Genomic DNA, 13,039 nt, shown 5'->3' with positions numbered 1-13,039 from the left:
ACTCACCTTCTCTACTCTAGTCTGACGAGTCTGTGAAATCTGAGAGGCTGAAATGATTGTTTTTGACTTCTTTGCAGGTACGACTTCTTCTTCACCTGTGAATCATGAATGAATTACTAGTTGCAACATCTATAAAAAAAATATAAAAAAAGATAGATATTTTTATCAGCTAAAAATCTTACCCTGAACAAGCAACTCTGCAGTTGAAGTTGCACGTCCACTGCTGTTAGAGGCACTGACAGAATAAGTTCCAGAATCTTCTGGGAAGGCCTCGGCAATCAACAAACTGTAAAGATCTCCATCTTGAACAATCTGAAAGTCAGCAGAGCTCTGAATCTCAGCTCCCTCTCTGTAGAACTTCACCACAGGTGCAGGGATTCCTGTAACTCGAACATCCAGTCTCACTTGGCTTCCTTGTCTCACAGTCATACTTTGTAGTCTCTGAATGAAGTTTGGTGGCGCAGTTTCAGCTGCAAATTAAAGGAGATTGAAAACAAGTAATTTTTGTTACTTTTAAGTTACACAACAGTAGGCTATCACATTCACCTTTACACGGTGCGGTTTAAGATAATTCTCAGTCAGCACCAGTATCAGTCAGATCAGCTGTTGATGTTTTTCTCGCAATATCGAATTTTCTTTTGGCGCCCAAAGCACCCAAACTATAAACAAGATGTTTTTTTTTTTTTTTTGTAGTTTTTTAAATAACATTTTTTGTGAGGTTACATTTTGTTGACGTAAGGTCCAGTACGGAAGAACGGAAAATGTGACCGTTGCATTCGTGTATAGCAACTTTTGCAGTAAGTTGCGAATGGCACTGCGTTTTATAAACGAGGAGCTCAAGTTCAACTCTCGCTGCGAACTGCTGTTCTGTTTGAACCACCAAAATAAGTGCCTACGGCGGGCAAGCGAATGTTTGGGGAACATTCATTGTGTCCTTGTTTTGTCGAATATGCGCGAGGTGGAGTACATTAGAAACAGAACGGTCTATTTAACCCCAGTGGTGTAGTCTAGTTTTGTGTAATGAGTATACTGTGCCCTCTATACTCAACTCATACTCACCCATCCCACTCCCAGAGCGTCACCCCATAAGCACCACCACACTCACTAATGCATACAGTATGCATTCACGTAATTGAGAGCATTATGAAAGACTAAAGGTGATGATACACAGGGCAACTTCTTGAGCAATGTTGCTGGGCAATCTTGCCGAGCGATTGTTGCTTGGGCACTTTCCCATTGAAAATGGGCATTCAATTTCTATCTGGATAATTTAGATCGGTCGTGGGCCCTGTGTCTCATCTGGTTGCCCGTTGACGGCAACATTGCCCAGCAACATTGCTCAAAAAGTTGCCCTGTGGGCTGTGTATCTTCACCTTAAGTGTTATCAACATGTCAATTTATTATAATCAACACAGGACTTTAACAGCCAATGACATTTTACAGCTGGGGAGACTGGACTGATTTTCTACTGTTTAGTGTTAATCACCATCTAACTCAGCCAGTTAAGAGCTACATTTAGCCTTAGATGTTATATGGTCCCTGAAGCACAGGTTTGACAATAAAACGGCTGACAATAAAAAAAAAAAATAATAATAAAAAACGTTATAGGCACAAATACAAACTTTTAGAAATGGTGTTTTTGAAAAAAATTGTGTTATTGTTTTGGCAAGTTTACTGTTTAAATTAAAACATGTATGAAAACTTGTGTGATGTTCCTTTAAAATAACATTTAAAGATGCCATTATTATTATTATTATTATTATTATTTTAAAGTACATTTTACTGTGCAATTTCTTTCATAATTTCTTTGAGTTAGACCGAACTTTTATTTTGGTGGGTTGCAGAAATTTGAGTTTCTGTGTGTTTTAATAAACTATTATTATTAGGCCTACTTGAAGTGTACTATACTCTACTGTGCATTGTGCAATAGTAATATATTTCTGTTATAATTTCAAGTTATACCGAACTTTTATTTTGACAGGTTGTCGACTATAGTTTTATCAAATGAAATGGTGGAAATTTTCGTGAAGTTACTCTCATAGCAGCTCTACGATAAAGTTCACGTGTGTAGCCTACATCATGTCTCAATACAGTGAAACGCTGAAAACACCACGAGGAGCGTCACGCGTGCTTCAGTGTGTGTGTGTGTGTGTGTGTGTGTGTGTGTAGTGAAGCACACATTGAGCGATCATTCCCAGAGACGCGTATAACATTTGCAGTCTCTTTTAACTTTAATATTCACAGACACTAGTCCATATCGAGATTTGATTCATTGTACAGCCATACTTTGGATTTATTCATTCAAAAATGGCCAAATTCCGTGACGTTCTGCATTATACAGCAAGTTCCATTTGTGACTGGATTCCGCGATTCGATCCGTCGCTTCGCAAACACAAACGGGGTGAATTTATGAATGAAAGTGTTAAAGTTCTGACACAAAACGAAGTTGTTACGTATCCTCACGCTTTTTTAAAGTGGGTATATGGAAATCCTTGGCCTTTCCTAGTGGGTATACGGCGTATATCTGCGTATCACGTAGACTACACCACTTCCCACATATGCTTCCCACACATAACATTTTGGCAAGTGGGGCATAAATGACATACCCAAAATTAAAAGGTTAGTTAACACAGAACGTTCCCCTTAACGTTATTTTTTGGGGAACCAAATACTAACGTTAGGGAAACATTATTTTTGGGATTTATTTTATACCATAAAATAACGTTCCCAGAACGTTGCAGGGTGGTTACTTTTAAATAACCTAAAAATAACATATAGAGAACGTTCCCTAATGGTTATTTTTAAGTTATTATTTTGCCACCATAAAACAACGTTCCCAGAACGTTGAATAACCTAAAAATAACTTATAGAGAACGTTCCCTAATGGTTTTATTTTTGCATAATTGACTGGAATCAATTGAAAGACTTGTACCACATACTACTGCCCTGTCACTGAACGGCACATCAGGGACCAAACGCTGCATATTATATATCTGTATCATGTCTTATAAGAGTACAGACAGAGAGTTATAAAATACTATGACAATCTGGACAAAATAATACAAATAAAGAAACTATGTCATTAAGTTTCACCATACTCAGCTCACTGAGGTTATAATTAAACAGGTTTTATTAAAATAGGAACAAATGGAAAATATAATTATCAAATAATTCCCTCCATCAATTCTACTTTTATGTAAATGTTGCGTGACTTGTATGTGTTTTTAATGGGCGCGCGCGCTGAACATTCGAGTTGCATTTGAACTGGAGCGGAGGGCGTTACCATGGAAACGGGGCGACAGCTAAACTGACACAAGCAGTAACGTTAACTCCATCTCTCACTGTTGTTTTCATTACTTTCAGGTAAGTTTAGTCCCCAAACTTACACAAATAGTACATACAAATGCTTCTGACACATTCTTTCATGTAAATGACACGCTTCCGTTGAATATATACTTTATAGGAATGATTTAGTGTCTTCGGGAGAAGTCCGCTAGCATCTCAACTGTTAACGTTACTAGCTAAGTTAGAGGTAAAGTTAGGTTAACTTGAGCTGTAAGTTTAGGCTTTTAATCACATCTTATGTGTATATGAGAGATTTTGATAATTTTGTAAAGGTTTTGCTGGCAATTTTTCAATGTGTGAATGAAAGTAAACTAATTTATTTAACTTAAAAATATTCACTGGACGGTTAATTCATTGTTTTCACGTGACGTCACACGACTCACACCATTATAGGAACGCCCACCTGGAGGGCAAATTAAAGGGGTGTTATAGAGAGCCTAAGTCCCGCCCCTCCGCTTCCGGCTCATGGGACCTTATTTCGGAAAAAATATGTATGGTAGTCAATGGCGAGAGACAACTTATCTTTTTATTCCGTCTGAACTGTGCCCTGAACTACACATATGATGTTTGTCAATTTAAAAGGTAATTATGAAAGTCAAGAAAGTCGCAGTTTGTCATAAAACAGAAGAGTAATGTTTAGTTTTATGTGAAAATCGCTCAATGAACTACATCTCTCGTCTCGCACTATGTACGTCACAAGATCCGTTGCTCGTATGTGTGTATTCTGGCTCAAAACACTCAGGCATGACGGCGTTACGTTACGATTATAATGTAAGACTATAGAAAAAATGACAGAGGTTAGCTTCAGTAAAGTTAGCTTCATTCATTGAGAGAAAAGGTATGACGTCGCATGTGCGCCTTCTGGGTTTGTAGTCTTTGTAATTACGTATTTTCACAGTCTTTATACCTCAGCAGTTTTACATCAAGCTGCGACTTTCTTGAATTTAAAATGTACCTTTTAAATTGACAAACATCATATGTGTAAATCAGGGCACAATTCAAACGAGATCAAAATATTTGTTGTCTCTCGCCATTGACTATCATACAATATTTTTCGAAATAAGGTCCCATGGTGGTCGACCGGAAGGGGAGGGACTTAGGCTCTCTATAGAGCTGGTAAGTCCCGCCCACCCGTAAAACTCCACTGGACCTCTAGGTTGAAAAATCGTCAATGAAAGTGAATGAGAGAAAATTATTATTTTCTGGTCCCGTTTGAATTGTGCCATGAATGTGAACATATGTTGTCTGTGAATTTTTTATATAATTTTTCATGTTACGAGTTTGACAGTATATTGTATGATTCTTTGGCTAGCAGTTGTGGAAAAGACATAGCTAATGAGAAAGACTACATGTCGCCTATGTGACGTCACCCCATAACACATTTTCCCTCCACTTGTCAAATCACAGTGCTAATGCTGCATAATCTATGGAGACAGATCGAGATGCCTGTGTGTTTTGTACCCAAATGTCACCATTCAAACCAAATGGGCTGTTCTTTCTTCAGATTCCCGTCTGATGTAAAAACTAGGAATCGCTGGATAAAACGGATGTTGTAGTCCACAAAGTGCTCTCACACAAAGTCTAACCGTATCAAACTTCTACCCGCTAAATTGTAGCATTCTTCACACGAAAAATTATATAAAAAATTTACAGACAACATATGTTCACATTCATGGCAAAATTAAACCGGGACCAGAAAATAATTATTTTCTCACATTCACTTGCATTGACGATTTTTCAATCTAGAGGTCCAGTGGGGTTAGCGGAAGGGGCGGGACTTACCAGCTCTCCGGTGGACCACCATGGGACCTTAATTCGGAAAAATATTGTATGGTAGTCAATGGCGAGAGACAACAAATATTTTGATCTCGTCTGAATTGTGCCCTGAATTACACATATGATGTTTGTTCATTTAAAATATACATTTTAAAGTCAAGAAAGTCACAGTTTGATGTAAAATTGTTGAGGTATAATGGTGCCTTCACGTGCTATGGTAATTATGGTAAATACCAAAAGCCGACATGGAAAATGCACATGAACACCCCCTCATGTGGTATTTTCAACTGGGCAACTCGTAGAATATTTTGATGCACGAGTTGCCGAGATGAGATAACCTTTGACCTTTTCAAAATGGCGGAGAGCAACGCAAGAGTCGTGAATACTGTTAGCGGATAGTTTTTGTAGAATGTTGTGTCATTAACGATTGTAATATAATGCGTTAACACTCAATTTTCAACTTCGCCGCAATTTCCTTGGTTCATATTTAATCATTTTATGTCATGTTTTTTTTTTTTTTTATTATTAATTATGTTTTAATCATCAGAAAGCACCACACTTACATTTTTTTTTGTTTTTTTTGTAAAGATAAAAAAGATACTCTACTGACACAGACCTTGCGGGTACTACATTACGACAACAAAAGCACTTGAACACAACACACTGGTAAATACCAGTTCACAAGTGGAAAATATCATCTTTTCCATAGCACGTGAAGGCAGCATAAGACCGTGAAAATACGTAATTACAAAGACTACAAACCCAAAAGGCGCACATGTGACGTCATACCTTTTCTCTCAATGAATGAAGCTAACTTTACTGAAGCTAACGTCTGTCATTTTTTCTATAGTCTCACGTTATAATCGTAACGTTACGCCTTCATGCCTGAGTGTTTTGTACCAGACTGCACACATACGAGCAACGGTGACGTATATAGTGCGAGACGAGAGATGTAGTTCATTGAGCGATTTACTCTTCTGTTTTATGACAAACTGTGCCTTTCTTGACTTTCATAATTATCTTTTAAATTGACAAACATCATATGTATAATTCAGGGCACAGTTCAGACGGAATAAAAAGACAAGTTGTCACTCGCCCTTGACTACCATACATATTTTTCCGAAATAAGGTCCCATGAGCCGGAGGGACTTAGGCTCTCTATAATGCCATTTGTGCCTAGTATTAACATGAATTGCAACCGCTTAAAGTCAGTTGAATAACCGGTACCGATAACTCTTTACATTTGAAATCCGATAACTGCAATAAATCTAAATTCTAATTTTGATATACTTTAAAAGCCTGAATACATAAACAAAAGGCTCACCATTAAAATCCATGTCCCAAACACTTCAACATAAATCAAACATACAATACAGTAGCCTAGTTTGAACCAGTTTAAGATTCCTTAACTTTTAAAATTAATTTTATACTTATATGGTCAACTCTCTTCATTAAAAAATGGTAACACTTTATAATAAGGTTTCATTTTGTTAGCTTTAGTTAACATGAACCAACAATTAGTGAACAATTACTTCTACAGCATTTATTAATCTTAAAGTTAAGCTCAACATTTTCTAAGACATTTTTAAGATCCAAAGTTGTATCTGTTAAAATTATAGGTAATGCACTGTAAACTAATATGAACACATATTTTATTAACTAACTTTATCAAAGGCTATTGCTCTCTGTTAGTTCATGTTAGTTAATGCATTAACAATAAATGTATCTTATTGTAAAGTGTTACAAAAAAATCTAAATAATGCAAACAAGTCATTGGATAACATTGGGCTGCATATAAAGAAACAAAGTGCATGTGCCATGGATAAATAAAATGGAATCGCCTCACATAGGAGCCTGATAAAAATGCTTTTTTATTACTTTTCTCATTTCCTTTTTTGCTTTTCAAGGTCGATAAACAAGAATATTACTTTTACTTTTCTTTATTATAATATTACTATTCTTTGTTATATTTACAGATGACTGTGGTGAAGATAGAAGAGGCTTTCAAGTGCATAATCTACATTAGCCTACTAATAAAAGTGTTTGAAAGTAGTGTTAAATTAAATTTAAAAGTAGCTATTTTTATTTTATTTAGTTAATTTGTTAATATTCTTACACTTTTTTGTGTTGGAATATGTTATGTATAGCTTTTATAAGCAGGTAATCACTACACCTGCTTAGCCTTTTTAATGTAAACATCCTTTATTGATATGAAAATACCCCAAATTGGATGAAAATCACACACAAATCATTTGCGTGTGTTTATTAGCTTCTTGTTTCACGTGTAGAAATGTTTTATGTAGCTGCAACAGACATGATTGAATATGAGTGTGTGTTTTTATTCTATTCAAAATATCATATAAGTTACCGATTTGTTATTTTGCACTCCTGACATAAATTAAGAGATGACTGTCATGGATCTGACTTCTATCATAAACAGTGGTCAAATATCGAAGCTGAAGTCTTAAAATCTTTCTAAAGATACACAGTTTGTCCCGATCAAGTAAGAGTGTGACATTTTAACATGCAGTGAATGTAAACAACAATAATCTGGGTCTTCCAGCGATGCGCTGCAGGTTAAGGAGTTAAACATTAGTGGTTTCTAAAATGCGGTTTGAACGTTTAAACGCAATTAAAGGTGTATAATTACATATAACACTTACATATAACAACACTTTTGAAACCCCCAAGCAACCCTTAGCTCCTTTGCCCCCCATGTCCCCTACATTTAAATCCCCTGTCAATACTGCCTTGCAAGCACTGGAAAAGGTAACACACATTCCTTTCCATAAATTCTTCAAGCAATGACAGCCTGCATGTGTAACAATAGCCTACCACTGGATACCTTTACCACTTTCTATAACAAGTAACAGTCATCAACTTTGTGAGCCGATCAGTTAATCCACATATTTGCTTACTGTAGCTCAAGGGTGCCAGCATGCAGTGGGAGAATTCATGACTCTACTACAAATTAACTTGTAATCAATATAATCATTAACAAATGAGACAAATTAATATTTTATTAACACTAATTTTACTAGGCTAACTATAGCATTTTGGAAGGCAAACTTACGATTATAAACATGTTTAATTTTTTTTTTCTGGTGGCAATAGCTCAAACCAAGTTACTGGTTATTACCTGTAACCAGCAGTTCAGCGGTGCTAGTGGCTTGTCCAGCGCCATTGGTGGCTCTCACAGAAAATCTTCCGCTGTGTGCGGCTGTCACGGCGGGGATCATCAGAACAGCGCGGCCATCGCTGAACGAGATCTGAGCGCCGGGCAGAGCGGCAGCAGTAAGAACCTGGCCATCACGAAACCAGCTCACCTCTGGAACTGGATTGCCTGTGGGTAGAGTTTTATGTTATCATAATATAATAAAATATTTTATCTAGACAAATACAAACATTTCTTAATGTGTAATCAAAATTCATGTCCCCTTGGTGGATAGAAAGATGGAGCTGAGGCCCCTTGTTGCATAGCCTATAGTATAAAATTTAGGTTTTCATTTTAATCCTGACCTGAACATGTATATGGTACCATATTAATGCATTTGCAACTTTATAATGATGCTTAAACATTGCACAGTGAAATAAATTATTTACTTGCTCAGACTCATTTATACATTATTATAATAGTTGTATTTATAAACAAATATAAAGAAAAAAATTAATTAGCTAAATGTTTTACTATCCCTCCCACAAATAAATAAAGCGATCAAACAATAATGGCTGGATCTCCTACAATGCTGCTACAGACCCCAAGGTGAAAACCACTTATTCAGATAAATTCATCAATGCTATGTAATGAAAACACTCTGTGGAGTTATGCAAATAAATACAAACATTCCTTTAACTAATTTCATATTGCAGCAATGGAATGGCAGTGGTAACATTCTTACCACTAACTTGAGCTTCGAACGTTGCAGCACTACCCTCAAGTGCCACAACGCTCTGAAGCGGTTGTGTAAATGTTGGCGCCTGTGTTGACATGGTGGAAGGCACCCTAAAGGAAGACATAAAATAAAATTATAGTTTTGTCATGGAACCCTGCAAAAACTCAAAAGAATATATCTTAAATTCAAAAAGAGAACAGTATTTTTAGCAGCTTCTAAACAGACTAATCATTGGTGTGGTCCCTATCAACCTGTTAGAACCTGGCCTGTCACTTGAGATTCAGTGGCTCCATTGGGTGTTAAGCCAAACATTTGGGCCTCATATCAACTGACAGCTCTTGAGACATGACAGTAACAACTGGTGCCTGTGGCCTGCAGTGAGCTCTTTTTCTGGCATGACGCATAATTTAGAATAGCCCTCCAGTTATAACAGCCAGACAGGTCTGTATCATCAAATCTAAAACTAATCTTAAATAAGTGGTATATGCATCTTTATTGAACTTGTGACTCAATCTCAATGCTGGATTGAAAACCTGGTCCTCTGCCAAGCAATACTGAGATGTTATTCATAAACACACTGCATAATCACACAGTCTCTTAAGGTTTAAACACTCTGCATTTAACATGAACCAGTCTCGATTGTCTGGAGGATAAAAAAGTTACTTTGAAGAGAACTAGTTTATAATTAGAATTTAAAATGGCTGACAGGAACTACTGGACACATGACCTTTACCTAAAATAGAACAACACAGACTGAACAAAATTCAGGTATAGTTCATGTGGAAATAATTATATTGTTGTAAAAGTACTATTACATTTGTGTATAATCAATATGTTAGTTACCCGTATAGCTATTATAAATAATTTGATATCATTTAAGTTTACATATTTAAATTCATTAAAATAAATCGAAATGAAAACTTAGCATGCTCTAAAATATACAACCACAACAAAGTTTTTTTTTTTTTTTTTTGCACTTTAAGAGACTAACATCTCCATGTTTCATGGAGAATAATTTGACTTACATTCTCATTTATAAAAAAAAAAATTAAGAGTGATAAAAATAAATTATAGCCTCATATGAATGGTTTTACCATAGCAATAATTCAAAGGTAACCAGGTTCATTAATATCGAAAGTTCAGAATTAAACCTTAAGAACCATAACTTGAAAATAACTGTAGATCTGCACAACAATAAGGCAGAAGTTTCCAGCAACCACTTTAAGAAAATCCATTTAAACTGCAATAAATGTTCATAAGCTAACCAAACCCAGTGTCACAAAAGGCATCCTCTAAAAATAGTCAGTATCCAGCTTGATTGACAGTCACCATGTGGCACATAGCTGGAGGTGCAACTGATATCTCTGCTGCTGATTCCCTTAAAAAGACATCATGGCCCAGCTAGGGCACCACTCTAATGCTATCACAGGCTATTCTTGGCTTTACTAAAACCACTGCACCATTTTATAACCTTCAGCAACGAAAAGTCTTAGGACAAAATCAAATGAATATTCATTCAATTTGATAACATCATAAGCATAAGTAAACATTGCCTTTGGCATTTCTACTCTGTTAGAATCACACAACAAAGCACTGGCACATGGGTACAAGAGCACAAAGCATACTTACTTGTATCCAAGAGTGCCTTGAATTGGAGGGACGAATCCCAAAGGGCTTTGTCTTCTGAAACAATGTCCTTATCCAGATATGATTTCAGAAAACACAGTGTGAGAACGGATGAGCCTCGAAATATCCCAAAAAACAAAACTACACAGGGTCTTAACCGTGTAGTTTTGCTTTTTTCCCTTGCAATCCCTACACCCGAGGCAAGGCTGGGAATGCTCCAACTGCTCAGAAGTGTTAACATGGTGGTTTTACTTTATATACCCCTTGGCTAATCAGCATCATCACTACATTGCCATGCCCCATTGGCCATCCCCCCACGAGGCATCATGGGAGGTAGCAGCCATTTTATGAAAACTCACACCTGTCACCTACTTTACTTAACATAACGCAGGACTCATTATCACAGAGTGTCTGAAACCCCCGTACCAAAAGAAACAGGAAAATGCCCCTCATAAAGAAAGAAATCTTCACTAGCTTTATCTCATAAATTAATCACTGTTACAGCAGGTTGATCCCCAAGAAGTGAAGAACCAAATGGGGGAGAAGGGCTGTCACTGTCACTCAAGCTCTGAGTCTGCATGATAAACGTCTTCAGCTCAGATCACAGGCAGTGTTCACCCCCCTTTTGTTTATCTGTATAGTGTGGCAGAAGTGACTTTTAAAACTTTGTGAAGAAAAGAAGTTACATTCTGAACATTACAATCATGGTGAGATCTAGTCGGTTTAGCAGCAAACTAAAACTGACAGAGGAGACCAGCATGTTAAAGATAGGCAATGACATGTAAGAGTGGAATGCATGACTAGCATTGACAAGGACTTGCATGAGTTGACTTTTCGAATGCTCTTTTGTCTGCATTCAATAACATACATACACACATACTATATGTTGATAATCACATATGGGAGTTATTTAATAGTATGAATCATGATGAACTTGATATTTTTTTCCCCACATTAGGGAATTTCATCTCTGTAAGCTTTCAGCAACAATCACTGAAAAACAACATAGACACAGCTGTTTTTCAGTTGTTTATTTTTGTTCAGAATGTGGTTATATGACATTTATTGGTATTGGTTAATGGTCTGAATAGTTTTTGCAAGGCAACGTATACACAAAATAATCAGTTGCAAGCAGTAGTGTTACAGATATTATCCATTTTTTTAATAATTCACAAAGAAGATTTGGCTCAGTGAACTGTGATGTCCAAAGTTTTCCCATAAACAGAATCTGTGCCTGTGAATGCAAAGAGTGATATGGTTTTCCAGATCCTTATACATCCCATAATCAGTGACCTTTATGGTGGTTTTGGCCCCTGTTAAAAATATACATACAAATAATCATTATTATTGTATATTTTGTAAGATAGTCTCTAATGGCAAAACACATCTTTCTCCTGAGTTATCCGGCAAGTACAGGCTCAAAAATCTGATGTATTAACACTTCGTTAACACTTTACATTAAGGCTGCCTTTGTAAAGGGTTCATAAAGGTGTTTATTCATAATGAATAAGTCATTTACAAATGCTTTAAAAATCTTTGATAAGCAGTTATAACTGCATGAATAAGAATGGTGACTTTAAAGGCCTCATTATACTTCTGCGTCGGACCTACGCCGGAGCCTATACGCCGTAGGCAACGTGTTGGTTTTAATTTATACTTCTGTGTCGTTGTCCGCGTTGACGCGCACCTAGGGAGCATGTGAAACCCCGAGGGAGGGGTTCTGGCAGACCAATCACAGCGCTTGTGTCTGCGTAGAATTGACGCGTTGTTACATTTTTGGAGAGGTGCACGTCAGGGTACGCCGTAGGGTACGTGCGCTACACACAGCCTACGACGTAGCTACGGCGGCAGTTCGACGCAGAAGTATAAATAGGCCTTAACGCAATACCTGCCAAATAGTGAGCCATTTTTAACTCAAATGTTATAAATGCTTAATAAATGTATTTATTCACACTTATTTATGAACCAGACCTTAAATTCATTGAAAGTGTTTGGGATGTGCTGGAGGAGACTCTACCGAGTGCTTGACTCTTGCATTGTCAATACAAAATCCTGACCAAAAATTGATGCACCTCTTGATGGAAAAAAATGTTGTGATGTTATGCCCATCAAGAGGTGAATCATTTTTTGGTCAAGATCTTGTATTGACAATGCAAGAGTCAAGCACTCTGTTAAGTCTACTCCAGTACATCCCAAAGATTTTCAATGAATTTAAGGTCTATATATATATTGGTGTACGTACTACAGAGCCCCTATAGGGACATGGTGATGGGAAAAATGTGAAGTTTTGCATTCCTCCAAACCACTTTGTATTGGTTTGAAAATCCCTTGTGTTTCCTTCAAAAAAGGTTTTGCATTCCCTCAAAACCTTGCGTTCGCTCACAAAAAAAGAAAGAAAA

General features: G+C 36.8%; 2 protein-coding genes across 2 annotated transcripts in view; both read right to left on the bottom strand.

Annotated features, from left to right (window-relative positions):
* The window catches only part of ttn.2 (titin, tandem duplicate 2), a 167,306-nt gene extending 156,438 nt beyond the window's left edge, over nucleotides 1-10,868 (bottom strand). Inside the window, exons 1-5 of the mRNA XM_084421002.1 lie at nucleotides 10,644-10,868; nucleotides 9,021-9,124; nucleotides 8,261-8,464; nucleotides 183-470; nucleotides 7-95 (exon numbers count right to left, since the gene is read on the bottom strand). Of these exons, the coding sequence (XP_084277128.1) occupies nucleotides 7-95; nucleotides 183-470; nucleotides 8,261-8,464; nucleotides 9,021-9,111 (672 nt within the window). The 5' untranslated portion in view covers nucleotides 9,112-9,124; nucleotides 10,644-10,868. The remainder of the gene's footprint in view (nucleotides 1-6; nucleotides 96-182; nucleotides 471-8,260; nucleotides 8,465-9,020; nucleotides 9,125-10,643) is intronic.
* Nucleotides 10,644-13,039, bottom strand: part of ccdc141 (coiled-coil domain containing 141) — a 71,579-nt gene continuing 69,183 nt past the window's right edge. Inside the window, exon 27 of the mRNA XM_084421005.1 lies at nucleotides 10,644-11,953. Within this exon, the coding sequence (XP_084277131.1) occupies nucleotides 11,936-11,953 (18 nt within the window). The 3' untranslated portion in view covers nucleotides 10,644-11,935. The remainder of the gene's footprint in view (nucleotides 11,954-13,039) is intronic.

The sequence above is a fragment of the Rutilus rutilus genome (genome assembly GCF_951802725.1).
Source record: "Rutilus rutilus genome assembly, chromosome: 10".
Classification (NCBI taxonomy): domain Eukaryota; kingdom Metazoa; phylum Chordata; class Actinopteri; order Cypriniformes; family Leuciscidae; genus Rutilus; species Rutilus rutilus.
The sequence above is the reverse complement of the archived record's forward strand: the minus strand, read 5'-3'. Positions and strand labels throughout refer to the sequence as shown.